This window comes from Polyodon spathula, chromosome 25, assembly GCF_017654505.1.
Source record: "Polyodon spathula isolate WHYD16114869_AA chromosome 25, ASM1765450v1, whole genome shotgun sequence".
Classification (NCBI taxonomy): domain Eukaryota; kingdom Metazoa; phylum Chordata; class Actinopteri; order Acipenseriformes; family Polyodontidae; genus Polyodon; species Polyodon spathula.
The window spans coordinates 10,909,409-10,937,356 of NC_054558.1; the positions used below are offsets into that span (position 1 = coordinate 10,909,409).

The window sequence follows — 27,948 nt, forward strand, 5'->3', positions numbered from 1 at the left end:
AGGCACATTGTGCCACGATCAAAAGAAATTCTTGAAGACCTCCCCAATCAGTCTGGAAAGGGTTACAAAGCCATTTCTAAGGCTCGGGGGTTCCACTAAACCACAGTCGGAGCCATATTGTCCGAATGGAGAAAGTTTGGGACAGTAGTGAATCTTCCCAGGAGTGGCCGTCCTGCCAAAATCTCTCCAAGAGCAGGGCGTAAAATCATCCAGGAAGTCACAAAGAACCCTAGAACAAAATCCAGGGATCTGCAGGCCTCTCTTGCCTCTGCTAAGGTCAGTGTTCATGACTCCACCATCAGCAAGACACTGGGCAAAAATGGGTTTCATAGCAGAGTAGCAAGGCGGAAACCACTGGTCACTAAGAAGAACATGAATGCTTGTCTCAAGTTTGCCAAAAAACACCTGGATGATCCTCGAGAGTTCTGGAACAATGTTCTATGGACAGAGGAGTCAAAAGTGGAACTTTTTGGCCAACATGGGCCCCGTTATGTCTGGCGAAAACCAAACACTGCATTCCACAGTAAGAACCTCATACCAACTGTCAAGCATGGTGGTGGCAGTGTCATGATTTGGGGATGCTTTGCTGCATCAGGACCTGGATGACTTGCCGTCACTGAAGGAACCATGAATTCTGCTCTGTATGAGAGAATTCTACAGGAGAATGTCAGGCCATCTGTGTGAGCTGAAGCTGAAGCGCAGCTGGGTCATGCAGAAAAACAAGTCTACATCAGAATGGTTGAAAACAAGAAATTTAAAGTTTTGGAATAGCCTAGTCAAAGTCCAGACCTAAATCCCATTGAGATGTTGTGGCAGGACCAGAAACAAGCAGTTTATGCTTGAAAACCCACAAATGTCACTGAGTTGAAGCAGTTCTACATGAAAGAGTGCCAAAATTCCTCCACGGCGCTTTGAGAGACTGATCAATGACTACAGGAAGTGTTTGGTTGCAGTTATTGCTGCTAAAGATGGCTTAACCAATTATTGAGTCCCTAAGGGGGTGATTACGTTTTCACACAAGGGCATTGGGTGTTGCATAACTTTCTTTAATAAATAAACATAATAAGGATAAGAAATTTGTGTTATTTGTCCACTCAGGGTCCCTTTTATCTAATATTAGATTTTGGTTGAAGAGCTGATAACATTGAGTTAAATATACAAAAAATGAAGAAAGTCAGATGGGGCAAATACTTTTTGACAGTACTGTAGATAAGTATTTATAGTCTTGTCTTCACCAGTACCCTATGCAATGTAAATATGGTATACTGTATATAACATACCTAGAATACAGGCAGCATTTTTTTGTGAACAAATGATGTCCTGATTGAATGACTTGTGTTTTCACATTGTGAAACTTCCCTGGATTCAAAGGGGTGGCATTTGCTTAGGAGGTCCTCCAGCTTTATCATTTCTGATTGAATATTAGAAATGATTATCAGTGTAAACGGCCAAAGGTGAACGAAGAGCACTTACATGCAACTGTAAATAATGACATCTGATCATCCTGGACCTTTCTGCCTTTTATATAATAATAATAATAATAACTTTGTTTTTTTTTTTTTTTTTTCTTTCCAGCTTTAAAAGGCTCACACTGTATATTCTGCTTCCCAGCAATCTTTTTATTTGTTTCATTTAATGTTTGTAAAGTTTTAGATTTGATATCTGTGTTTGTGTTTTGGGTGTTTAATTCATGATAAAGCTTTTTTCATGTGAATCATTTACACTGCTCTGGTTTAACATGCATTGAAAGTTGTTGGTTTTGCACATTTATAAGGTATTGTGACCCATTGTGCTTGGAGTTATAGAGAAACCCTCTGAAAACCGCTTGGTCTTTTTTTCTTTTATTTAAAAATGAGATACTTTCTAGTAAAATTAGAAGCTTTTTATTCCACAAAGACAGTTTTTGGACAAATTTGACACTGGGTCAAAAGCTTAGTAAATCCAGCCCTAAGGCAGGTTTCACAAACCCACGTTACCCCTATAACCCTAATCTTAGACTACTTGGGGGTGGTTTCACAGACCCCAATTAGTACTAGTCTTGGACAACTTTATTTAAGATAATATTAGGAAGTCCAAGATTAGTGCTACTCGGAGCCTGTGAACACGTGAACCCTTAATTTAATGTCATTTTAGGTAAAATGGTCCAAATAAGTGCTAATCAAGTTCTGTGAAACGAGACTGGAGTTTGAAGTTAAATAAGAAAATGCCCTCTAGTGGCAGAATAAGACTACATGTTGATAGGAGTAGGTGAAGAGCAGCATGTTTTTAATGGAAGCTTCCTGTACTTTAAACATTTTGTAGGTTGATGTTCACATGTGTATTTGTTTAATTTGAAGTGATGAAACTGTGTGTTTGAAATATCTACTCGAGTTTCCTATTTCAGTAAACTTGTGTTGACCCACAGCTTGCGTTTGTTGTTTTAGGTGTATGTTTGCAAAATGGATAAGTTATTGTTGAAGACAAAAAATAGAAACCCACTTGTGCTAAAATGTGTAGTAATGCTTTTTGTTGTAGAGATCTTACAAAGAGTAAATTGTAAACTAGTACTTTTAATAATACAACTGTAGTCCCTGTTTTCACAGACCCTAATTAGCTCTAGTCTAGACTGCCTACTTTGTCAGGTAAGTTAGTTCAAGACTCCTGATTATTGAGGGCTGTGAAATCAGCAGTTTATTATGTGTTCTGGAGCTCTCTGAATCACACATTTTGTTTGTGCAATGGCAGTTTAGATCAGTGTACAGCCTGGTAGAATTATGGAACAACATTGCTGACGCCTTAAAGTTGCACAGAGAGATTTAAAAGTATCTAATGTTTAATCACTTATTTGATTCCTGATCATAGTTTAAAGGTTAGATATATGACATTTCTGAGTTTGTGTAGCCTTGCATTTCTTTTCTTTTGTTCACTAGTGAAACGGTGGAAGCCGGATTGAATTTTTAAAGGTTGCATATGATGAACAAACAAAGAAATTATCATTCAATTAAACACAAATGTCCCCTAATGACACTTTAACATACATGTTCCTAATTTAGTTAATAAAGAAACCTGACAGTTTGAGTACAATGCTAATGCAGAAATTCAGTGTAACTGTGTGCTATTATATGTGGTAAAATTGATATCAAAAAATGCTACTCCATTGTGATTGCCGTTTCTGTACTTTGCACATGCACTTTGTGTTGTATTTACATAAATTAGAATGTGTATGTGTATGTGTATGTGTGTGTATATATATAGACACACACACACACACACACACACACACACACACACACACACACACACACACACGTACATACAGGGTGATTAGAAAGTAAGTTTACCATATCAACGCAGCATGTCATTGATGTGGTAAACTTAATTTTCTAATCACTCTTATTGTATGCGTGTGTATATATAGATATAGATGTAGATTTATATATATATATATATATAGATCTATTTCTATAGATAGATATAGATATTTTGATATATAATAGTATTTAAGCCTCACAATAAAACATGGAATCAACCTGTCCCAGACAAGAATAAAATTAATTGGCAGCTAGTCTGACGCTTGTTCTTGTTGTGTTGAATGTATTTGTCTGCCTGGGGACAGGGTGTGGATTGTGTAGCTCTCATTTCAATAGCGGCTGTTACTACTGTCTGAGCACCGAGGGGGGGTCTTTTTCTTTTTAATAACAGCACAATGTGTTGCTATCAGCAGATGATGTAGTTAACCCTTTGTGTGAAATATCTCTTTTGCAGTTGATTTATTAGGATACTGTACATGTGTGTTGAAGTGTTATCTTGTAAACCTGTTTCTTTGTAAACAATAATAATAATTGATAATGATAATATGATGTATAATGCATAAACATTTTTCTGTATTTTTATAAATAAAGAGAAAAAACTGTTTTAATGTCTCCTGTACACTTCTATGTCAGCACCAAAGTGTAGGATGTGGATTTGTTAACTGCACAAGGAACACCAAACTGTCAATGTTACCAAACCTATAGCAAGCAGTGCTCGAGTTTGGGATTTTAGGTTGGGCACACGGTTCAGAACGTATCACTCGCCTTCTCTAAAGATTCAAATCAAGTTACTGACAACTGACACTGCATGCTAATAGTGAAGCTTAGTAAATGTTGCATGCATTTTCAGCTGCATGGCTCAGAAAAGTGAATGTATCGCTGCCAGTGGGAGCTCAGATAGCACATGCTAAGGACATCATTCAAATTCCTGTGAGGGGAACTTGTGGGTTTTAGTAAATCTATTATCCTTCAGTGTATATTTCAGTGTTGAGTACAGCTTTAGACTGGTGTTCTGGTCATTAACAGAAGTATGAAACGTGCTGTTACCATTCCAGACTTTCTCAGTCTTGTTTAGAGGACTATCTCCTCTTCATTTAACCCTTTGGCAGTAGAGATTTCTACAGCCGATCTCACTGATCATCATGATCAGTCATTTGTGTAATAACGGAGCTGTGGGGTTCCACTCAGTACAGCATTGCCTGTTTGCTGGACCTCGCTTATTCCGTATACTGGCACATGTTAAAGGCTAGAAGTGGAATTGTAAGCTTGGTTGAATCACAAAGTATGTGCAAAGGGTTTATGCTAGAGCTGGTGAATAGAATGGTCCTGTCATTTTTAAATTGCTTGGGAGTTCTTGCCTTTGGGTGTTATTAGCTACTTTCCTTACAGACATCAAGCATTTGGTGTCACAGAATTTTCTAATGTTGAATTCAGATTAAACGTTATGCTAGTGGGATCACAGAGCCAACTAAAAGGAAATGTTGGATTACATGAGCTGGACTTTTGCAGTCTCTCATCAAAACTTAAACTAGAAATTAAGAGTTTGGGGTCATCTTTGATCCTGATCTATCATTTGAGACTCATATTAGGGAAGTTACTAAAGTATCTTTTAGACCATTTGAGAAATACAGCCAAACTGAGACCAATTATTTCGGTATCTGATGCTGATGTTTCATCTAGAATTGTACTTTTTTCTGGTGTCCCAAAACATGTGGTATCCCACTTGTAGGTTGTTCAGAATACTGCCATTAGAATTTTGACTAAAACCAGGAAAAGTGAGCATATTACCCCTGTTTTGGCCTCTTTACACTGGCTCCCTGTGCAGTATAGAACTGATTTTAAGATTTTGCTGCTAAGGCCCTGAATGGATTAGCACCTTTATTTGCAGGAGTTACTGATCCTGTATCTTCCAAACCGCACTCTGAGATCACAGGATGTGGGGCTGCTGGTTATTCCTAGGATCAACAAAAGCAACAGGGGAGGAGGCAGGGCTTTTTCTTGTAGAGCTCTTAAATTATGGGATGCTCTGCTTTCGTTTGTCAGGGAAGCTGGGACTGTTATAGCTTTCAAGACAAGACTAAAAATGCACTTTTATAAAAATGGCCTTTTTTTTAATCTTAGTGGGTATTAATGTAAATTTAAATTAGCTGCTTTTGTGTTATGTGTATACTGTTATTTAAATGTTATTTAAATGGTCTGATTGTGGCAGTTGTATGCGTGACATGCTATACACATGTATTGTGGTTTGTTCTTTTTTTCTGCTATGTACTGTACAGTGCTTTGCCATACTTTTCTATAAAAAGCGCAATATAAATGCAATAGACAAATAAAATAAATTACTTTCCACACGCTGTACTCGGATCTTTCCTTTAGATTGCATTGCTCTGTAATGGCACTGTTAATAATACCAGAACATTTGGGTTCACGTCATCTGTATCAGATACGGTGTCTCTTTAAAAAAAAAAGATAACAACGCAACATGTTTTCACATGAACCCGGAAAAAGGAAGTCAAATAAAGAAAGATGTTTAGCAGTTCATTGGCACTTGTGTGTGAAGGAGAGTTCCAGCGTTGAACCGTAAATTCGCGTCGTGCTTTGGAATAAGTAGGTTGCTAAAGCAGGCATGTGAAACGAATTGATAGTTGATAGACATTAACAATAATGTCCGGTTCTCAGAATTGACAGCTCGTTACGTGTTGTGAGTTGGTGAAATCTGTAAATCGAAGCATCCCAAATGTCTGCTTGTGTGCTGTTTGAAACACTGTGATGCTGAACAATTAGAAAGAGAGCTTTGCTAAGTCTGCTGTGACTGGGAGTATAGATCTAATTGCACGTGTTGTACAGTTCGTTTCCTAGTCGTGCAGTTCCACAGCGCGTGCGGTGCTTTTGCTCATTGTTATTTTTCAATATTAGGAGCGAGAATGAGGGTTCAATGGCAGACAATCAAACACGTCTTCCTGTTTGGGTGAGTAGCGTGTGTGTTTTTTATTGATTGTTTTGTAATGTAAGTGTTCGACATTAACTTTAATTAATTGATTAATTAATTAATAAATCAATTAATTTGTAATTGTTTATTTAAGGCTTTGACCAGAAGGACATCATTTTAGCTTTTAAACTGCACCTTTTTAAATAAAGCTGGTTAGTTTGACGTTACAAATATCCCTGCAATCCACTGACACTTGTTGTGTGTACGTATTTTTGCAGTGAAATGAATCAACGTTGATAACCAAATGGCATCAAATAATAAAGACTCAATAACCTGGTATCAGAAAAAGGTGATTGTGAAGTTTCTGTTCCCATTGCATGGAATGTTTGCTCTTTGTGTATGTGTGTGTGTTTTAGAAAAGCTGCTTAATATATAACATTGCATAAAGAACCCTGTTACTTAAGGACTTTACAAATGAGGTGGCCTGGGGCAGGAAACCTTGTGTGATGAAAACATTGGAGGGTGTGTGCATTGTCTTGCTAGAGTACCTGGTCAGAATACACAGGTCCAGAATAAAATTATCAAACCACAATACATTTGTATAGCATGTCACACATACAACTGCCACAATCAGACCATTTAAATAACATATTTAAATAACACTATACACATAATAATACAAAAGCAGCAATTTTAAAGTTACATTAAAACCCACTAAGATGAGAAAGCCATTTTATAAAAGTGTGTTTTTAGTCTTGACTTGAAAACTGTAATGGTCTCAATGAAGGCAGAGCATTCCATAATGTAGGAGCTCTACAAGCAAAAGCCCTGCCTCCCGTGTTGCTTTTGTTGACCCTAGGAATAACCAGCAGCCGCACATCCTGTGATCTCAGAGTGCGGCTTGGAAGATGCAGGGTCAGTAACTCTTGCTATGCGCTGTTGAAGGATTTAGTTTCATTTTCAGCATTACAACATGCTTGTGGTCTAGACTTATAGTTCATTTCTACAACTGAAGTCAGTGGAAAAGATCTTCAAACAGTTTAGTTGAGTTTGGGATTAGTTCAAGTGACATGCAGTGCAGTGCAGGGCTTAACACTCATGTTTCCAGATCAAGCCCTGATCTTTAGCACTTCTGTTTCAGATTGGCGCTTATGACCAACAGATATGGGAGAGAACCATAGAGCCGCCAAGTGTGATCAAGGTAAAGACAGTTTCCGTCATTCTCATTGGTTATTTAAACACACAGGAGCATAGTCTTGAGGTGATGTCAGTGTAGGTGCTTCATCATTGTTCTGAATCTGCTCGGGTTACAGAACTCTATTGGGCTATAGTGTGTTGTTTGTAGCCTCAAGGCAGCACAATGTTGTGTTAGATGTCATTAATAAAACATACTGTGATTGTGTAAAGCGGTCAAAGCATGCTTTAGTATATGAACAACAATATGATTGCTGCGACTTGAACAAAACCTAGATCATTTCTTTCTTTCTTTTTTCACTTTGAAATTGAGGAGGCACTGCCTCCCTTGCCTCTTCTGATCTGGGTATTTATGGAGTCTGTCTCTGCCTGTCTGTCTGTCTGTCTGTCAGCACCTGCTAGTGATCTTGTTTGTTGCTTCTGTCCTTCTTAGGGTTTCAGAAACAAACCAAAAAAGACGGTCTGTTTAAAACCTGACTTGATTGATGTTGACTTGGTTAGAGGTGAGTACAGAAAGAAGCTCAAAGAATGAATTTTTCTTTAAGCAATTAAAAAATATACTGCTTGTTATTTGTACAAGTCAAGAAGAGTGATGGAATTTATTTAGCCCACTCTTCATTCTGTTTCCCAAGGTTCCGCATTTGGAAAGGCCAAGCCGGAGCGCCCCTGGACCGCACTGACCAGGAAAGGGATCGTGAGGGTGCTGTTCTTCCCCTTCTTCTTCCACTGGTGGATACAGGTCACCTCAAAGCACATCTTCACATGGCTCCTTGTACTTTACATCCTGGAAGGTAAGGCTTCTGACAATACTGGTTTGCACTGTCTAACTGCTCTCTCATCATTATACACAACATACATAGATGTGATGAGAGCATGTGACAATACCACTGGCTTGATCCACTCTGCTGAATGAGTACAATGTGACCTCTCCTTCTTCCTTTTCAGTTGTGGCTGTTCTGCTTTACATGCAGGCTCCTCTGGCAAACACCAGCGAGCTCCTTGGACCCATGTTCCTTATGCTTCTTCTGGGAACAGTCCACTGCCAGATAGTGTCCACCCAGTCCTTCAAAACTCCAGGGACCAGCGGAGCCAGGCGGAGAAGGTGGGAGCGTGATCAAATAATGATAATTACATCAAAGTCTTGTATCTGTGTTTAGCTTTTAAGTACATTTTCAACTCTCTCCTGATCATTGTGTATCCAGAGTCTACCTTTTTTGAGTTTTCAAATGCTAGGATCCCTACTTTTTCTCCTCTGCTAACTGTGGTGTAACTTACGCCACACCCCTTAATGCAGTGCCTCTTTGTGTTGCTTCTCAGGAAGCTGCGGAAGTCTGCGAGCGGGGATGCCTTCAGGGAAGCAGGGGGCTCCAATGGTGCTGGTAGAAAGCACCGGGGAGGAGGCCCTGCTGAAGTGGCCTCACTGATCAGTGGTTTCTGCAGAGACTACAGGGCCTGGCTCTTTTCAAATGGGTGTGTCCATTCTCCTTGCTAGCGCTGCATGCGCTGGGCTCCAGAGCTTCTTTGTGTGTTTTAAACAGTATATTTCTGCTTACATTTATGATGCGAGTGGCCTAAACTGGGAAACATTTCACACAGGCTGACCTTTCCATCACCCGGGAGCACGGAGACTGGAACGACTTGTTTGCAAAGAGATATTGGAAGTGATTTTTAGAAGGATTGGAGGATACAGTAGTCACCCAGCTATAACTGTGGTCTTCCCTTAGTGCATATTGTGTGTTTGAGTAGAAGTGTTGCAAATCGGGTGTAAAAAAGCATAACAAATGCTTATGTTAACATTGCCCTGAAGGAAGTTAATTTAATACTCAGGCTTGTTCTTCAGGAATTGGATTTGGTGTTCTGTTGATTCAGCTATCAAGTGACCTGGCAGAATGGGTTTCTTTGGATTGTATCTTTTTTAAATGTTTGTATCTGTTTTATATGTCCAAATATAGGACAAGGGCAGGAAAGAATTCTGGTAAAACAGAAACTGATGATAGCCTGGGCTCTCAAGTGAGCATCAAGTCTGACCTGAAGGAGAGGAAGCTGGGAGAGAGCAAGAGGCTTTCCACTAGAGAGAAGAGCCAGGTAAGACTGCTAACAAGAGCAACTCAGTCAGTGCTTTGGATATTGAGGCCGGAGCTGTCCTTGAGCCCCACACAGTCTGTTGAGAAAACCCTTATTGAAATTGTTTGGAATAAGGATGAACAAGAAACAAATCTGAATTATAACAAGCTCTTTTTATAATTCACTACAGGGGACTAATCAGGGTCTGTATTTTTCCTAGGAGGAGCCAGATCATATATATTACAAAACCCTTTGGGTTTGAGGCTCCTTGTCATTTCAGAACAGCTGCTGTGTAAATGATTGAACACAGCCTTCCCATATTTGTCATGGTAACAGTCCTCCCGGGGGCATGCTGCAAATGGTGTGGCTATGTTGTAATGATGGCTGCATTGCAGGGTGGTTCGAAGAGATCTGCCACTGGTGCCTCTGATGAGCTGTCCAGTGAGGAGGACAACGAGGCCAAGGCTCAGATGTCCCTGTTGAGGCGCAGTGTGGAAGGAGCCTCAGCTGACAGCTTCTTCAGGAGCAGGACTCCACGTACAAGTCAGGCCTCCCAGGTGCAGCATCTGCTCATGCCAATTACAGCTTCTCAACTTGAATGAAACACAGCTGTTACCCCATACAATCTCACTACTGTTTATGTATGTATGTATGTTTGTGTGTGTTGGGTGGCGTCAACGTTATATAGGATGAGACAAAACTTTCACGCTTTGGGAACATTCATTGTGCTTGTGTAGGTGTTAGAGGCCCCAGTGCTTAGTACAAGGTGGTCTCCTGGGGCCGGTTGTACTAAAGGGTCCCGATCCAGGCTCTAATCCTGCTCCTGTCATGTATTGGGTTGTACTAAAGGGATGCGCTCCTGGTTCCAGGCTCCGATCCTGCTCCTGTGATGTATTGGGTTGTACTAAAGGGATGCACTCCTGGATCCAGGCTCCGATCCTGCTCCTGTGATGTATTGTACTAAAGGGATCTAGCTAAAGGTTTTATGATCACAGAGTGGGTTCTACAGTATTGTTCATGACAGCATCCAGTTTGTTCTTGAAGGATCCAGTAGTCTCTGCTTCAAAAACTCTGTCCGTCAGCCTGTTCCAATGATTCGCCACCCTTTCCGTGAAAAAGCTCCTTCTCCCCTCGGTTCTGAATATGCCCTTCTTCAGCTTCCATCTATGGCCCCTGGTTCTGCTCTCTGCCTTCTGTGAAAAATAATTCTCAGCAGTTACTGTTAAACCCCTGGACAATTTTAAATACCTCTATTAAGTCACCTCTGTATCTCCTCCTTTCTAGGCTATACAGATTCAGCTCTTTCACTCTGTTCATATGAGATGCCCTTCAATCCTGGAATGAATCGTGTTGCTCTCCTCTGTACTGTCTCTAATGCCTGGATGTCTTTCTTATGATACTGGACACAATATTCTAGGTGTGGTCATATCAGTGCATTGTATAATTTTAATATAACTTCTCTTGATTTGAATTCAACTGTTTTGGCTGTATAACCTAACATTTTATTTGCTTTTTTTCATAGCTTCTCTGCTGTAGTTGGCTTAATAGATTCATCCACTACTACCCCCAAGCCCTTTTCATGCATAGCTTCCTCAATTTCGTTACTGTTGTTGTTATACTTGCCTCTAAATGGTTTTGTTCCCTATGTGAGGACTTTTATTCGTATTAAATTTCGTCTGCCATATGTCAGCCCAAGCTTGAATCTTGTCTAAATCTCTTTGTATTATTGAAGTTGCTGATTGGGAGTTGGCTACCCCTCCCAGTTTTGTGTTGTCTGCAGATTTGCATAGTTTACTGATTTATGTCTTATGTCCAAGTCGTTTATATAGATTAATAGCAATGGTCCCAATACTGATCCCTGTGGTCCCCCACTTGTTACCTTACTCCAGTTTGATGCCTGGCCTCTGATAACTCTCTGCTTCCTATCTTGTAACCGGTTATGAATCCGGGCTGCTGCTTTACCATTTACTCCTACTGATTTAATCTTTAGATATAGTATTTCATGCAGAACTTTGTCAAATGCATTTTGAAAATCTCAGTAGATGATGTCATACACACTGTCTTTGTCCACTCTAGCAGTAACCTCCTGAAAGAAATCTAGTAAATTAGTTAAACAAGATCTACCCTCCTGAAGCCATGCTGGCTGTCCCCTATAATGTTGTTACTATGTAAATATTCCTCCATTTTGGTCCTTATTATAGTTTCCATGATTTTACTTATGATTGATGTTAAACTTATAGGGCTGTAGTTCCCAGAGTCAAATTTATCTCCCTTTTTAAATATAGGAACAACACTGCCAACTCTGCTTCCTCTTTCAGTTTCCTTTTAGCATTAACATGCTGAAGAAACCCTTTTGGATGAAGTTTACTGTCTGACACCACTTGTCTCTCTAGTTCCCTTTTCACTCTCCTGGTCTCCTTTTTAAGGTCTCTACACGCCTCTCTGCAATCTGTTTGTAAGTCTTCTTCCTTTGATTTAATAGAAAGATATCATTCTTTTATTTAATACCCAGCTTAATAGATGGATTTACCCCTCATGGTTTATTTTTAAGTTTACATTTTCTTATTTTTGGGGTAGATTTATCCTGCATTTCTAACATATCTCTACATGTAATCCTGTTGTTTTCAGCTTCATTATCTATTAGTATTCTATCCCAGTCTGTTTAGAAGCTCCTGTTGCATTCCTTTGTAATCTGCTCTCCTGAAATTATAAACCACTGTCTTTTAATTTATATACTGCCTTTGATTATTTGCCACAAACGCTATCATATTGTGGTCACTTATTCTTAGTGGTTATCTTACCTATAAGTTGTATATCCTTGCTTCATTGTTTGTCAATACCAAATCTAGACATGAACTTTATCTAGTCGGGGCGTTCCCCATCTTGCACTAACTACACCGTGTAACAATTTTTTTTTTTTTTTTTTTTTTTTTGTTCCTGGGTAGTAAGTGTTATTTCCTAATTGCTTATGCCTCAAACGTATAGAAAATGGCTATTATTCCCCACAAACTTTGCTTTTGTGACCAGGACAGTGATATTTTGAAATTTACCTATTTCCAATGAGAAAACAGGCAAATGTGTGTCTTTTCGTTCACATAAAGTCAGAAAAAAACAACATATGAATCCAAATTAACATGTATTTATACTAAAGTAATACAAAAATGACTACAAAAGATTTAGAAGTGAATAGTTTTTCGAGATTTACGATTATACAGTATTTACAGTATGCGTTGACAAATTGTTATCCTTTTATTGATTTTTAAAGAATGGTAATTGTTTACTTAAATCCTAAAAATCATTCTAAATGTATCTATCAATTAGCGTGCATATTAAGAAGAGCTACAACAATTTCATCCCAAACTTTACTTTTGCCGGCAAAGATTTGAGACTTTCGAATTGTCATGTTAAAATGTGAACGCTAGAGCGATTAAAATGTGAACGTTAGAGAATTGTCATGTTAAAATGTGCTCTCTGAACGCTAGAGCGAGTGTGGCATAATGCAGATTTAATGAGAGGTATGAGATTTGCCCTTTAAAATATATTTCTAGAAAAATCGAGGTTTTCCCACAATTTAAGTACGTAAGATAAATCCGGTTGTGATATTGGTATAAAAAAGGGTGTTTTTAAAAAGTACTGTCAGCTTTCGTCCCTATAAAGATGCAGATGTAGCTTGAGCCTCAAACCGCAGTGTTTAGATGATAATGTTGTCAACACCAAGCTTCTGTGCATTCCAAGCTGTTTACAGGTAAGAACGCCACTTCATTAGCACTACTGTGTTAATATGTTTTAAGCAGTATATTACGATAATGTCTGTTATCGTAATTGTTTATTTAATAAGTTTAAAAATGTTTAGTAAAACAGGGCCTAAAGTTTTTGGAACTTTGATAAACTTTTATAATGAAATGCAAATAGAGATGCGAGAGCCTGAGCGATGTATTTAAACTCCCATAATGCACTCACCCCTCGCTGTGCTGCGGATTCGGATATATCACGCTCCTGGAGTTGGCTCCCCATTTTTACTGTCTAACCGCGCATGCCTTCGCTGCAATATACATAGGCACTTAGAATTACTGTTTGTTTTATTTCGTACTGCACATCACAACAATATACAGAACAATTGAAAACCAAGCATTCATATCGTACTGTTATCATATACACACGTATTGCACACTAACGCAAAGCAAATTAAATATCTACTGCTGAAGCGATTTTTATTTTAGCCGACAAGGTGTTCACTTGTGGCAGCAATGCACTAGCAAAAGTCACAGGGCAGTGACGTCAGCTCCCTGGGAAGAAGCCTCCTGTGCTGGGAATGGATTATTTCAATGCAACGGGTTTGTGCATTTGAGAAAGGAGAGGAAAACCCATGAAATCAATTGGAGACTGAAGATGATGATGAGAAGCAATTACCCTCCTCAGTACTAATTAAAACACTGTACTGTATTTGTTAGCCTATCTGTTTTTCTATGGGTCTCTCTATATCGCTGCCCTCGATATATTAGAACATAAGAACATAAGAACATTTACAAACGAGAGGAGGCCATTCAGCCCATCTTGCTCGTTTGGTTGTTAGTAGCTTATTGATCCCAAAATCTCATCAAGCAGCTTCTTGAAGGATCCCAGGGTGTCAGCTTCAACAACATTACTGGGGAGTTGATTCCAGACCCTCACAATTCTCTGTGTAAAAAAGTGTCTCCTATTTTCTGTTCTGAATGCCCCTTTTTCTAAACTCCATTTGTGACCCCTGGTCCTTGTTTCTTTTTTCAGGCTGAAAAAGTCCCTTGGGTCGACACTGTCAATACCTTTTAGAATTTTGAATGCTTGAATTAGGTCGCCACATAGTCTTCTTTGTTCAAGACTGAACAGATTCAATTCTTTTAGCCTGTCTGCATATGACATGCCTTTTAAGCCCGGAATAATTCTGCTCGCTCTTCTTTGCACTCTTTCTAGAGCAGCAATATCTTTTTTATAGCGAGGTGACCAGAACTGAACACAATATTCAAGATGAGGTCTTACAAGTGCATTGTACAGTTTTAACATTACTTCCCTTGATTTAAATTCAACACTTTTCACAATGTATCCGAGCATCTTATTAGCCTTTTTTATAGCTTCCCCACATTGTCTAGATGAAGACATTTCTGAGTCAACAAAAACTCCTAGGTCTTTTTCATAGATTCCTTCTCCAATTTCAATATCTCCCATATGATATTTATAATGTACATTTTTATTTCCTGCGTGCAGTACCTTACACTTTTCTCTATTAAATGTCATTTGCCATGTGTCTGCCCAGTTCTGAATCTTGTCTAGATCATTTTGAATGACCTTTGCTGCTGCAACAGTGTTTGCCACTCCTCCTACTTTTGTGTCGTCTGCAAATTTAACAAGTTTGCTTACTATACCAGAATCTAAATCATTAATGTAGATTAGGAATAGCAGAGGACCTAATACTGATCCCTGTGGTACACCGCTGGTTACCACACTCCATTCTGAGGTTTTTCCTCTAATCAGTACTTTCTGTTTTCTACATGTTAACCACTCCCTAATCCATGTACATGTGTTTCCTTGAATCCCAACTGCGTTCAGTTTGAGAATTAATCTTTTGTGCAGGACTTTGTCAAAAGCTTTCTGGAAATCTAAATAAACCATGTCATATGCTTTGCAATTATCCATTATCGATGTTGCATCCTCAAAAAAATCAAGCAGGTTAGTTAGGCACGATCTCCCTTTCCTAAAACCATGTTGACTGTCTCCCAGTACCCTGTTACCATATAGGTAATTTTCCATTTTGGATCTTATTATGGTTTCCATAAGTTTGCATATAATAGAAGTCAGGCTTACTGGTCTGTAGTTACCTGGTTCAGTTTTGTTTCCCTTTTTGTGGATCGGTATTACGTTTGCAATTTTCCAGTCTGTCGGTACCACCCCTGTGTCAAGAGACTGCTGCATGATCTTGGTTAGCGGTTTGTAAATTACTTCTTTCATTTCTTTGAGTACTACTGGGAGGATCTCATCCGGCCCAGGGGATTTGTTTATTTTAAGAGCTCCTAGTCCCTTTAACACTTCTGCCTCAGTTATGCTAAAGTTATTTAAAACTGGATAGGAACTGGATGACATGTGGGGCATGTTGTCAGTATCTTCCTTTGTAAAAACTTGTGAAAAGTAATCATTTAACATATTTGCTATTTTTTTTTTCTTCATCTACGATTTTGCCATTTGTATCTCTTAAACATTTAATCTCCTCTTTGAATGTTCTCTTGCTGTTGTAATATTGGAAAAACATTTTGGAATTGGTTTTAGCTCCCTTAGCAATGTTTATTTCTATTTCTCTCTTGGCCTTTCTAACTTCCTTTTTGACTTGCGTTTGCAGTTCTGTGTACTCTTTCTGCGTACTTTCTTTTTGGTCCTTTTTTAATGCTCTGTAAAGTGCCTTTTTTCGCTGAATATTTTTTTTAATTGATCTATTAAACCATTTTGGCAATTTAGTTTTACATTTAGATTTGTCTACTTTAGGGATATAATTGTTTTGCGCCTCTAGTACTACATTTTTGAAGAACAACCATCCTTCTTCTGTGGGTGTTTTCTCTATTTTACTCCAATCTACTTCTGTTAGTCTCTGTTTCATACCTTCATAGTTTGCTTTTCTAAAATTGTAAACCTTAGCTTTAGTCATTACTTTTGGGGATTTAAAAAACACTTCAAATGAGACCATGTTGTGGTCTGAGTTTGCCAGTGGTTCTCTGACCTCTGTTTTAGTTATTCTATCTTCGTTATTTGAAAAGACTAAATCAAGGCATGCCTCCCCTCTAGTGGGTGCCTTCACAAATTGTGTTAGGAAGCAGTCATTTGTCATTTCCACCATTTCTATTTCATCCTTCGCGCTACCCACCGGGTTTTCCCATTTTATTTGGGGGAAGTTGAAATCCCCCATTAGTATGGCTTCTCCTTTGCTACACACATTTCTAATGTCATTGTATAACAGATTATTGTGCTCACCGTCTGAATCTGGCGGTCTATAGCATGCTCCTATTATTATGCCTTTTGAATTTTTGTCCGTTATTCTGACCCATATTGATTCGGTTTTATTTTCTTTGTCCAGGTTTAACACCTGGGCTTCAAGACTGTTTCTTATGTATAGCGCTACCCCTCCTCCTCTTCTGTCCTGCCTGTCTTTCCTATACAGTGTATACCCACAAATATTATATTCGTCCCCATCACTCTCAGACAACCACGTTTCTGTAACACCTATCACATCATAGTTACCTGTTAGTGCAGTAGCTTCAAGTTCTAGAATTTTGTTTCTGATACTTCTAGCATTTAGATAAATACATTTAATGGTTGTCTTACCTGAGTTGTTGTTCTTGTTTTGATGCGGTCTCCCTTCTGTTTTTTTGTTGATTTCTCCCCCCTTCCTTTCTAGTTTAAATGCTTCCGAACCTGCTCGAGGATCTTTTCTCCGAGTAGACTAGTTCCCTTGTTATTTAAATGCAGTCCATCCCGTCTATACAGATAGTCCTCGTTGTAGAATGTGGTCCAATGATCAAGATAGGTGAAGCCTTCCCGTGTGCACCACGTCTTCAGCCATGCGTTTTGATTAATTATTTCCAGCTGTCCATATGGTCCTTTGCAAGGTGCGGGTAGTATACCAGAAAATACCACAGTTTTGTTTTTCTCTTTTAATTTCCTTCCTAGCTCTCTGAATTTGTTTTGCAGGGATTTTGGTCTGTCTCTTCCAATGTTGTTTGTACCGATGTGGACGACTACTACCGGGTCGTCTCCTGTTCGTTCTAGGAGCCTGTCCACGTTCTCAGTGATGTGCTTGACCGAGGCTCCCGGAAGGCAGCACACTGTTGTAGTAAGGGGGTCCAAACTGCGAATTGAACTTGCTGTGTTTCTCAATATGGAGTCCCCAACAATCATGACCTCCCTTCTTTTTGCTGTCTGGTCACCACTGTCAATAGGGTCCTGGATGTTGTTCCTTTCATTCTCTTGTTGTTGGTTCTGCTCATCAAAATTCTGAAGTGACTCAAATCTGTTGGTTGTTTTGATTTCTGGTGGTTGTGTTTGACGAAGTTTCTTTTTTTCCCTGCTTCTGCCTACCTGAACCCAGCTGTTCTGACCTTCTATCTCCCTGGTGGCTTTCAGTCTGTTAGGGGTGATGCAGACTTCCATGAATTGTGGGTGTGCCAGTTCCTCAAGATCCTGTTGCTGTCTCACTTCTTCCAGCTCCATTTCTAGCATACTTACTAGTTTATGCAAATCCTGGATCGCGCGGCACTTTACGCACACTTGGTTTAGCTCCGCTGGGTTTTCTCGGATTTCCCACATCAAGCAGGTGTCACAGATTACTGGCTTGAAGACCATGTTGAGGTTTTTTTTTTTTTTGAAGTTTAGTTTCTTCTGCAGCTGTCAGCCTGCTTTCAAACTGCTTCGAAACTGCTCTGTACTTTTCCACGCCTGTACTTCTCCCACTCGCTGTCGCTTCCACTCGCTGTCGCTGGGAAGACTGCCTCGTTTAACTGCGTTGTTCTGCTGTGCTGTTGGCTCCTCCCCTCGCCCGTGTCTCAGAACGGCGCTGAATTTGAATCAGCTGCTCCGAGTTTCAGCTTGTTTGTTATCAGAAAAACACACGCGGCTGTTTGACTTTGAGCTGCTGCTGTGTTTCCCCAATGTCCTCTGTTTTCTGATTAAAGCAATTCAAGATGCAATTTCTCCTTTCTGCTTCGAAACTGCTCTGTACTTTTCCACGCCTGTACTTCTCCCACTCGCTGTCGCTGGGAAGACTGCCTCGTTTAACTGCGTTGTTCTGCTGTGCTGTTGGCTCCTCCCCTCGCCCTTGTCTCAAAACGGCGCTGAATTTGAATCAGCTGCTCCGAGTTTCAGCTTGTTTGTTATCAGAAAAACACACGCGGCTGTTTGACTTTGAGCTGCTGCTGTGTTTCCCCAATGTCCTCTGTTTTCTGATTAAAGCAATTCAAGATGCAATTTCTCCTTTCTGCTTCGAAACTGCTCTGTACTTTTCCACGCCTGTACTTCTCCCACTCGCTGTCGCTAAAATAAATAAATAAATATTAATATAAATATTTGTATTTATGTTGGACCCGACACCCTCGATATATCGAGTGGGTGGTGTAATTTGAAATCGGTAATATATTGTGTTTTAATGTGGTATAATTGTGTAAAGTATTTTGTTTTTATTGATGTCTATTTATTTGTACAAGGTGACATTGTTTTTCTATATACAGTATATACAAAACAAGTTGAACAGAATATGAAAATTTAAACTGCACAGACAGTTAGAAACCTCAGTGTAATGACATACTAAATAACACCGAGCTACGATGAGTTCCAAATTTAAAACTTTTTTTTTCTTGTTACAAAAATGTAAATGTTTTGGATACAGCAACCTGGATTTACATTGTTTTGAGTGCAATTGCGCAAGACTAGTGCATTCTCCTCTATCTCTGTTCAAACGTTTTGCCATTTCTTCGTAACATTGCTGTGAGATCTCAGTCGGGGTCTTTAAACTACACGCCACATGTTCGCTTCTCATTGGTCAGTTTCAATAGTTACAGTGTGTGTGTGTGTGCAGCTCCAGGATCGGATCAAGATTACGGATCAGTGGAGCCTGATCCAGATCCGCTTAGTACAGCACTTTTTCATCATCCTGCTCCAGTGATACCAGATCCGGTCCTGTTTTTATATCTCATTAGTACAACCGGCTCCTGAGTTCAATTTCTGTTTTGCAGAATTCCGGCCTGGGGGTCTGTCTGTGTGGAGTTTGCATGTTCTCCCCCTATCTGCATGGGTTTTCTCCAGGTACTCCGGTTTCCTCCCACAGTCTAAAGACGTGCTGTTCAGGTTGATTGGTCATTCTAATTTGCCCTCTGTGTGAGTGTTTGTGTGTGTGTGTGTGTGGTGCCCTGCGACCAGGGTGTAGTCCTGCCTTGCACCCTGCGTCTGCTGGGTTAGGCTCCGGCTCACCGCGACCCTGTAAAGGATTAAGCAGTTAATGATAATGGATGGACGGTTGCAAGTGCACATGATCGAGGCGTCCTGGTAAGCTGGCTGTAGTCATGTGTTTCCCACAGATGAGACCAATTCAGTGCTGGTTATTATTTGTTTATTTGGAATGATTTCATGCTGTGATAGTTTAGTCAGTGCTACAGCGTCACCTCAGATTGAGACAGTAATCAAGAAGGTGTTTCACACTTCTCTGCAGGAGAAATCAAGAGCTCCCAGATGGGGTCCAGTGGAGTCTGACAGCCCTGCTGACTCGGAGCAGGACCCTGCAGGGCACAGTCCGGTTTGTCTCTGTGGTTACATAGAAACAACCTCCACTGCTGACATTTGAATCATTCACTGTGTAAAACTGAACTCAAGTAGTGGTCTCAGCTATTGCCTTCACTTATTGATGAATGTTTTGGTAAAAAATAAATGCAATTGTTTTATGTAAGAAGCATATTTAACATTATGTTGTATTTCGGATGAACAAGAGGTTTGTTTATCTTCATCACTTGCATATAACTGCCCTAATAAAACTCAAGATATACAGCATGTAATGTTGCCTATAGGTATTGACAGCTTGTGGTTTTAGATGCTCGATCACCCATTGGGATCTCCTGTTATGTTGAAGTAGAGGGTGCCCATGCAGTGTATGTGCTGCTCTCAATCACCCATTGGGATCTCCTGTTATGTTGAAGTAGAGGGTGCTCATGCAGTGGGTGTTGATGACTTGCTTCTGCGCAGGAGTACCGGTCCGGTATGAGCGGCAGCTCCCGCAGTGCATCCCAGCTCGACTCGGAGAGCACGCACCAGGGATCGGAGACAGACGACATGCTGTGGGAGGAGCTGCTCCACGGGCCGCAGTGTCTGTCCTCCTACTCCAGCGGCAGCGAGGGAGAGGGAGAGCAGAGCCTACCTTCCACCAGCAGGAGGGGCTCCAAGGAGGATGTCTTCCAGCAGGTATGCCAGATCTCTCTCACACAATCACATGCACACTGTCATGCACTCGCACACACTCTCGGATACTCTTACACACACACACACACACACACACACGCATGCATAGAGGAGTGGCTTTGCAAGTCAGGCAGCAACAATTAGCATTGATTGATAATGCTAGAAATGAGTTGCTGTTTGTTTTATTTCTGATTTTTTTTTTAACAGAACCTCTTATTCTGGCTGCAGAACTGCAGCCCCTCCTCTGAGAGAGTGAGTGCCATTATTTGGGAAGGGAGTGAGTGTAAGAAAGCAGACCTGTCTGTGCTGGAGATCACTGGGATCATCATGAATAGGGTAAGTGTCTTTGGGCATCACATTGGGAGTAGCCAGATATAAAATGCACTATACCCCTCACATACATTTATTTATTTTATTAAAAATTTTATATAGCGCCACTTGCCAATTGGCATCAGAGCGCTGTACAAGGCAAAAAACATTAAAATCATTTAACATATAGTACCATATGATAAAATAGTACATCATAAATATACAAACACACAGTACAGTACACAACGTAAATGTATTCCACAAGATTCTACACTTTCAAATCATGTACTAGACTACTGAAACCATTCCAGCTCCCTGAAAGTATACACATATTCTTTGATAAAGCAAAGTTTTTAATTGTTTTCTAAAGTTAAGATGGCTAGAAGAGGTTCTGATTTCCACTGGCAACAAATTCCATAAACAAGCTGCTCTGGCCTGAAAGGAGCAGCCTCCAGAATTCTCTCAGGGACTGGGAGCCAGTGTAGCTCCCTCAGAGCTGCAGTGATGTGGGATCGAGTGCCGGACACAAGCCGAGCTGCCATGCTTTCAATCCTCTGAATTCTGTTAAGCTGGACCACAGGAAGGCCTGAATAAATGGAGCTGCAGTTGTCCAGCTTAGTGTTTGCACAACTGTCCGAAAAAGAGAACCTGGCAAAAATTACAGTACAGATGTGTACTGTAGTTTTTTACTTGTGCATTGCTTTTGAATTTGTATAAATTGGTGATGTTTAACTAGGAATTGTAATATGGTCCAGAGCAAAGGTTGTTTATTCTAGTGCCCTTGCCTGATTTCCTCCAAGCAGTATGCTGTTTATTTTAGGCTCACATGTGCGAGAGAAAAAAAAAAGAGCTCAGGAAGTTTGAGGAAACTTGTAGTCCTATGATTTTAGTACACTTTAAATGTCAATAGTGTTTAGTTATACTGCAACTTAGTCTTTCTTGAAGGCTGACTTTGTTTTACCAGACACTGGTTTCTGTTCTCCTGTCTGCTGTGTTGTTGTGTGTTCTGCAGGTCAATGAGTTTGAGCAGGGGAAGGGATACCAGATGTTGGGGAACATGATGACGGGCATCCTGGCTTTGCTTCCCTTCCTTTTCCGCATCGCTCGCCACCTGGACAAACTGACATCTCTGTCGGCCGCAGAGCTGCTGTCTGTGTCCTGCGGAGCGAGCCCTGATAAACGAGTCTGCCTCCTGTGCTTTATTAACTTTATCGAGCGCCTGTGCTTGACCTGGCTCTTCTTTTTCATGATGCGCGTGGCTGAGAGAACCTATAAGCAGGTGACCACTGGACCTTGATGTATCGATTTTTTTTTTTGCTTTTGTATTAGTTCCTTTTATCTGTACTTGAGAGTAACATAGCTCTTGTCAGAAAACATGTATTGTCTTCTAGATTTAAATTAACCAAACAGCTGTTGTTATTATTTTTTTTTTTTCATCCCACAGCGTTTTCTTTCTGCCAAACTCTTTAGTCATCTGACATCCGCTCATAAGGCCAAGAAGTTGGAGATCCCTCATTTTCGACTGAAGAAGGTGAAGAACATTCAAATCTGGTTGTCTCTCCGCTCATACCTAAAGGTAACCAAGTCACCTCATTGACTACGTCATCTTCCTCTGGAAAGCTACAATCATTCAAGTCCCTAATATTGCGAATGTAGCATCTCAGTGTGTACAAATGTATTGCTGTAAGTGCAGTGCTTCTCACCAATCCCATTTTGGATGTTGCCCTTCATCAGATTGAGTTGGGTCAGGACTTGATGTGCCAGCAGTGTTGAGACTCCACTCTGAACAGTTTGGATGAGATGGTTCTGTTTGGATGTGATTTTTTTGTTTGGATTGTGATGGTTTTGTTTGGATTGTGATGGTTTTGTTTGGATTGTGATGGTTCTGTTTGGATTGTGATGGTTCTGTTTGGATTGTGATGGTTCTGTTTGGATTGTGACGATTCTGTTTGGATGTGATGGTTTTGTTTGGATTGTGATGGTTCTGTTTGGATTGTGATGGTTCTGTTTGGATTGTGATGGTTCTGTTTGGATTGTGATGATTCTGTTTTTTATCCACAGAGGCGAGGACCCCAGCGCTCTGTTGATGTAATCGTGTCCTCTATTTTCCTCTTGGCTCTTTCCATTGCTTTTATCTGCTGTACTCAGGTATGGAAAACCACCAATGTTTTAGACACACAAATATAAATCAAACTTCACAGGAAGAACTAGCTTGCTTCAAAAGAGAGGGTATGAAGAGGCTGTGCATTTAGATTGACTAAAGCTTTTATTTTTGTATTATTATTATTATTATTATTATTATTATTATTATCTATTAAGAACCACCAGATGGCAGTGTAAAGTAGAGCGAATGGAGCATTGCCAAGTGAATTCTCCTGCATGGTAATTACTGTGTAGAGGAAGCAAACACTAAGGAGTGTAAATACATGCATGCACCTTCATTGTGCTTGTATGCAGTTCCATATAATGACTTGTCTTTGTGGACTGTGTAATACAGTATTATAAATAAAGTAAAAGGAGAGAGCCAGCATATGAGAGAAGGAATGAGTGATGAGTGACTGTCTTGCATGAGCTGAATCGGGTGTTTAGACGGTGTCTCTGTAATCTTGGCAGCTTCTTCATGGTCATGACACCTTCCTTGATTACATCTACAACTGGGAGCTGCTCACTTGGGGAGGCGCGCTCATCACCTTCCTACTGCGTCTAGCCACCCTGGGATCAGAAACCAATAAGAAATACAGCAACGTGTCTGTACTACTGACTGAACAGGTACTGCTGCGCACAGCTGCAGTGATTCATGCAATCAGCAAGTGCTCCTCTTCATTCACCCACAGGGCACAGCTCATTGCATGATCATTTGAGTGGGGTAGCACTTCTGACAACTTAGCTTTGTATGATCAAAATGAAGCAAAAGATTATTCACCTTTGGGTGAGAGGCCTCTGAGCACCCTGTTCTTTTGTGTTCAGCCCCTAGTAATGAGAATGAGGTCACTAAAACTTGAGTGGTTTTGTCTGCTAATTGTAATAGATGCCCACCCTGTGTACTGTAGGTTGTGTAGTTTTTCCACAGGCGCAGTCTTGCTAATTAGCTTTGTAGCCACCCTGTGAAATCTCATATTGAGTGTGTTTTAATAATTAGGCTTTTTTTTTTACCATAGATTAATTTATACCTTAAGATGGAGAAGAAACCCAGCAAGAAGGATCAGCTGAATGTAGTGAACAACGTTCTGAAACTAGCTACAAAACTCATGAAGGTAAGAAAACTAAACCTGGTCTAAAACTGAGTGAGTGGACTGAAACTTGTGCTACCCAACACCGCACCCCAGACAAGGACAGACCTGGGGGCCGGCCGCAGCATCCTGCCACATGCTTAACTACTTGCTTTCAAGTTAACCTATGTGTATTTATTTAGCAGCATCTAATATATTAATAGGCATGTGTACTCTACAAGCATTGCAGAGAAGTATGTTTGATGTATGAACACAGGCATACAGCTTTGTTCTTTGTTTTGTCAAGCTCATGCATCAATGTCATTGTTTTCTTAGCAGGCTGGAGCCATAACTACATTAGGATTCTATTGTTCTTTTACTGTTTAATGCCACCAGGGCATAGCTGGTAAATGAGCAATTTGAAACCTCAATTGGATTTCCTTTAGGGTAATAAGCGGAAAAGAAAACACCTTCCAGATTTATGATTGTAAGACTGTCAAGTGGGCTGGGCTGCTTGTTCTAATAATTCCATGAAGTGCTTTTCTTATCTTTTATAAACACTAGCAACCTTTTTATGTTGAACATCTTTTTGTTGTTTGCTTTTTAATCTAAAGCAGTTTAGGCAGTAATATTAAGCAGCAGTTAGGCAGCACCCAGGAGTGAACAAATACCAGAAAGCATGTTTATCTTGTAAAATCTACATGTCCTGGACAAAAGCAGGGCTAGTGGATATGTAGAGTTGACAGGTTCATATTTACCCTTTTTAAATGTTTGCACACGGGGACTGTGATCCAAATGCTGCGAGGTGGGAAGGTATATAGTATGTCCTTGTTTGCAGGAGCTGGATACCCCCTTCAGGCTGTACGGACTGACGGTGAACCCTCTCATCTATAACATCACTCGTGTGGTTATTCTGTCCGCAGTGTCGGGGGTTATAAGTGAGCTGCTCGGGTTTAACATCAGAGTGAGTAAAACCCTCTCCAAGCCAAGGAGTAAAGTCAGCCTAATGAGCATAAAATGAATGGTCCAGGCCTGTTTTTTCAGTGCACACTGGCCTATTGCCTGTGTTGGAAGTGCTGTCTGAACATTGCATACCTAAATAGCGTGGGAACATGTTGAACCCAAAGTGGATCAGGATATCGATCTGTACATATGGGCCTGAAACATGAACAGCTATACTTTCTTTCTGTGCTATGTAGATAGAGCAGTATGCAGTATCCTCCTAGTAACATAACTGATTGCAATACTTTTGAACTATTTTGGGCATAAACAAGACCTTGCATTCTGTCTACAAAATCAAATAGCTGTGCTGGGCTTAGTCTGAACTAGTTCGGATGCTGAGAGAGTGAAAGAGAAAAAAACACACAGAAACAGCTTCAGACTGTTTTATACTGAACAAGCTCCGTGTGCTAGCTCTCTCTTCTAGCGCTCTCCCTCTTGTCACACCGTGTCTGACAAAATATACTTGTTCGAGTCCAGGTGCTCCCCCTCGGGAGAGGAGAGAGAGAGAGAGAGAGAGAGAGAGAGAGAGAGAGAGAGAGAGAGAGAGAGAGAGAGAGAGAGAGAGAGAGAGAGAGAGAGAGAGAGAGAGAGAGAGAGAGAGAGAGAGAGAGAGAGAGAGAGAGAGAGAGAGAGAACAGTTTCAGACTGTTTTATACTGAACAAGCTCAGGTGCTTGGAGAGAGAGAGAGAGAGAGAGAACAGTTTCAGACTGTTTTATACTGAACAAGCTCAGGTGCTCAGAGAGAGAGAATAAAATAGTGTCTGAAGCGACTTGCTGTTCTCTCTGTAATATTATAGTTATTTGGCCAGATGTGGTCAAGCTTTAAGCACAGCTTGTGACACAAAAGGGCCCTTCTCTTGTAGGGAATGCTTTAAGCCTGTAACCCTTGGATGGTTCCAGTCTGTGCAGGTGTTCCACTGGTGCCATCAAATTGTTTGTGTGTATGATTGAATATTTTATATATAATAATTTTGCAAAAAATGTAAATGTCTGTTTTTGTTTTTCTTTTCCAGTTATGGAAGATAAAGACTTGATATGAAACTGCAAATAAATTAATCACCGACTGCCTTAGGGACTTGAGTTCCTTCCACCATATATATATATATATATATATATATATCTCCTATTATCTGTGTAGCTGGGTTGCTGAAATGTTTATTGTGCCCACCAGCAAACCATCTGGAAGTGAGAGTTAATTTGCTTTGACAACACAGCAGCTCTGCATTATACCTGTTCACTACGCTGTCGTCATGCCGGGGTGGTTCCTGTAGAAATAAAAACCAAGGAACAAATGCAATGGCAATGTTGAGATATTCTTTTTATTCTATTGTATTGTATTGTATAGTGTTTAGCTCTCGGATCCCTATTATCCCAGGTACACGTGCAGGTGTAATATGTAGCAGAGAGGATCCTGTTTTAATAGTTGTAACCTGTGCTGATCTAATCCTTATCCATACACTGCTGGCAGACTACTGGAGCCCAGTCAGGATACAGTGGCCACTACACATATCAGAGAGAAATACTGCTGTATTACATGCCCTTTTATTCTGAATGTCCTCATGTTTTTTGAGCCTGTGTTCAGCTGACCTGCTTAGTGTTGGTATCGTAATGACAGTGCAGCACAGTGTTTGAAGGAGTCAAAATGGTGCTCTTGTTAATTCAAGGTACGTTACTGAAAAAAATACACTTTGAGAAGTCTTATCTGTTGCAGAAAAGATTCTACAGACATGCCAGGATTGACACGGCCTGCCACTACTTTCTGTAGAGAGGCACGACTTGTAAAATGTTTCCATTACATTTAATCAGAGGTTAGCAGTGAATGGTCACCACAGTGCTCTGCCTGTAGCGTCACTTTCAGGAGGGCTGCTCAAACTGTCCCATTTTCAAAGTTCAGAGGTGTTAACGTACCTCTAATTGAGACTGAGACATGCTGACAATGCGATGATACAATCTCACTGCACTTCATGTAAAATAATCGCTACAAATAATGCAAATTACATTGAGGGTGTGCTATATATATGTGATGCGTACATTTGTTTTGTATTAATGCAGTTTTGTTGGCTGCTGGTTCAGAATAAATGATTGCATTTGTCATTACTGTCCATTTTTTAATGATATGGTAAGTGTTGACACACTTTCCAATTGTATTACACTATGTAACACAATTTTTGTTCCTGGGTAGTAAGTGTTATTTCCTAATTGCTTATGCCTCAAAAGTATAGAAAATGGCTATTATTCCCCACAAACTTTGCTTTTGTGACCAGGGCAGTGATATTTCAAAATATCACTATTTCCAATGAATGGGCAAATGTGTGTCTTTTCGTTCACATAAAGTCAGAAAAAAACAACATATGAATCCAAATTAACATGTATTTATACTAAAGTAATACAAAGATGACTACAAAAGATTTAGAAGTGAGTAGTTTTTTGAGATTTACAATTATACTGTATTTCTAAATCTTTTGTAGTCATCTTTGTATTACTTTAGTATAAATACATGTTAATTTGGATTCATGTTGTTTTTTTCTGACTTTATGTGAACGAAAAGACACACATTTGCCCATTTTCCCATTGGAAATAGTGATATTTTGAAATTGAACATTTAAGCACAGTTCATTTATAGTTTACTGTTTTAGAAATCTTTGTCTTACAATACATTTCCGTAGTTTCAACATCTAGACTTCAAGGCAACATTTAGTGTAAAGATCTGTTACACACACTGAACAATGCAAGCTAAACATGTTAGAAACCAACCCTATTCAGCAGCTTGTCCAGTTCCCGATAACTGACTGATCCCAGAAATGTGTCAAGTAGACTCTAGTTATACCTTTTGTTTGTATCCATCCTTGCAGTAACGTCTTCAAAAGCTGCTGTAATGTAGGCAAAGTGACCTGGTCCTGAAATACACTGCAGTTGGTACAATTCATACGCAGGCATGTTTCAAACAAAACAGCTAAAACTGATCTCTGTCATTCTGCACAGTTAGTAAATCCA

At 40.0% G+C, this 27,948-nt stretch overlaps 1 protein-coding gene across 4 annotated transcripts; it reads left to right on the forward strand.

The window, feature by feature from the left end:
- Positions 1 to 5,802: 5,802 nt before the first annotated feature.
- Positions 5,803 to 27,048, forward strand: LOC121299596 (protein PHTF1-like). Of its 4 annotated transcripts, XM_041227412.1 has the most exons (20): positions 5,839 to 5,894; positions 6,204 to 6,255; positions 6,495 to 6,565; positions 7,358 to 7,417; positions 7,844 to 7,913; positions 8,043 to 8,201; positions 8,356 to 8,512; positions 8,728 to 8,880; positions 9,363 to 9,495; positions 9,870 to 10,031; positions 19,694 to 19,777; positions 20,221 to 20,436; positions 20,641 to 20,769; positions 21,755 to 22,021; positions 22,187 to 22,318; positions 22,804 to 22,890; positions 23,356 to 23,511; positions 23,901 to 23,996; positions 24,790 to 24,915; positions 25,968 to 27,048. In XM_041227412.1, exons 3-20 carry the CDS (start codon positions 6,521 to 6,523, stop codon positions 25,986 to 25,988), a joined length of 2,253 nt encoding a protein of 750 aa, XP_041083346.1. In that variant the 5' UTR covers positions 5,839 to 5,894; positions 6,204 to 6,255; positions 6,495 to 6,520; the 3' UTR covers positions 25,989 to 27,048. The 4 variants fall into 4 exon arrangements, with proteins under 4 accessions (XP_041083347.1, XP_041083346.1, XP_041083348.1 ...); XM_041227413.1 differs by lacking the exon at positions 6,495 to 6,565 and having other exon boundaries at positions 5,803 to 5,894; XM_041227414.1 differs by lacking the exon at positions 19,694 to 19,777.
- Positions 27,049 to 27,948: the final 900 nt, after the last annotated feature.

What these genes read in the sequence shown, in the direction of transcription:
- LOC121299596 (XM_041227412.1), top strand. Translation starts at nt 6,521, where the DNA reads ATGGCATCAAATAATAAAGACTCAATAACCTGGTATCAGAAAAAG. An exon ending in AGCCGCCAAGTGTGATCAAG is followed by an intron (nt 7,418 to 7,843) that starts GTAAAGACAGTT and finishes TGTCCTTCTTAG; the next exon opens with GGTTTCAGAAACAAACCAAA. An exon ending in TGATGTTGACTTGGTTAGAG is followed by an intron (nt 7,914 to 8,042) that starts GTGAGTACAGAA and finishes CTGTTTCCCAAG; the next exon opens with GTTCCGCATTTGGAAAGGCC.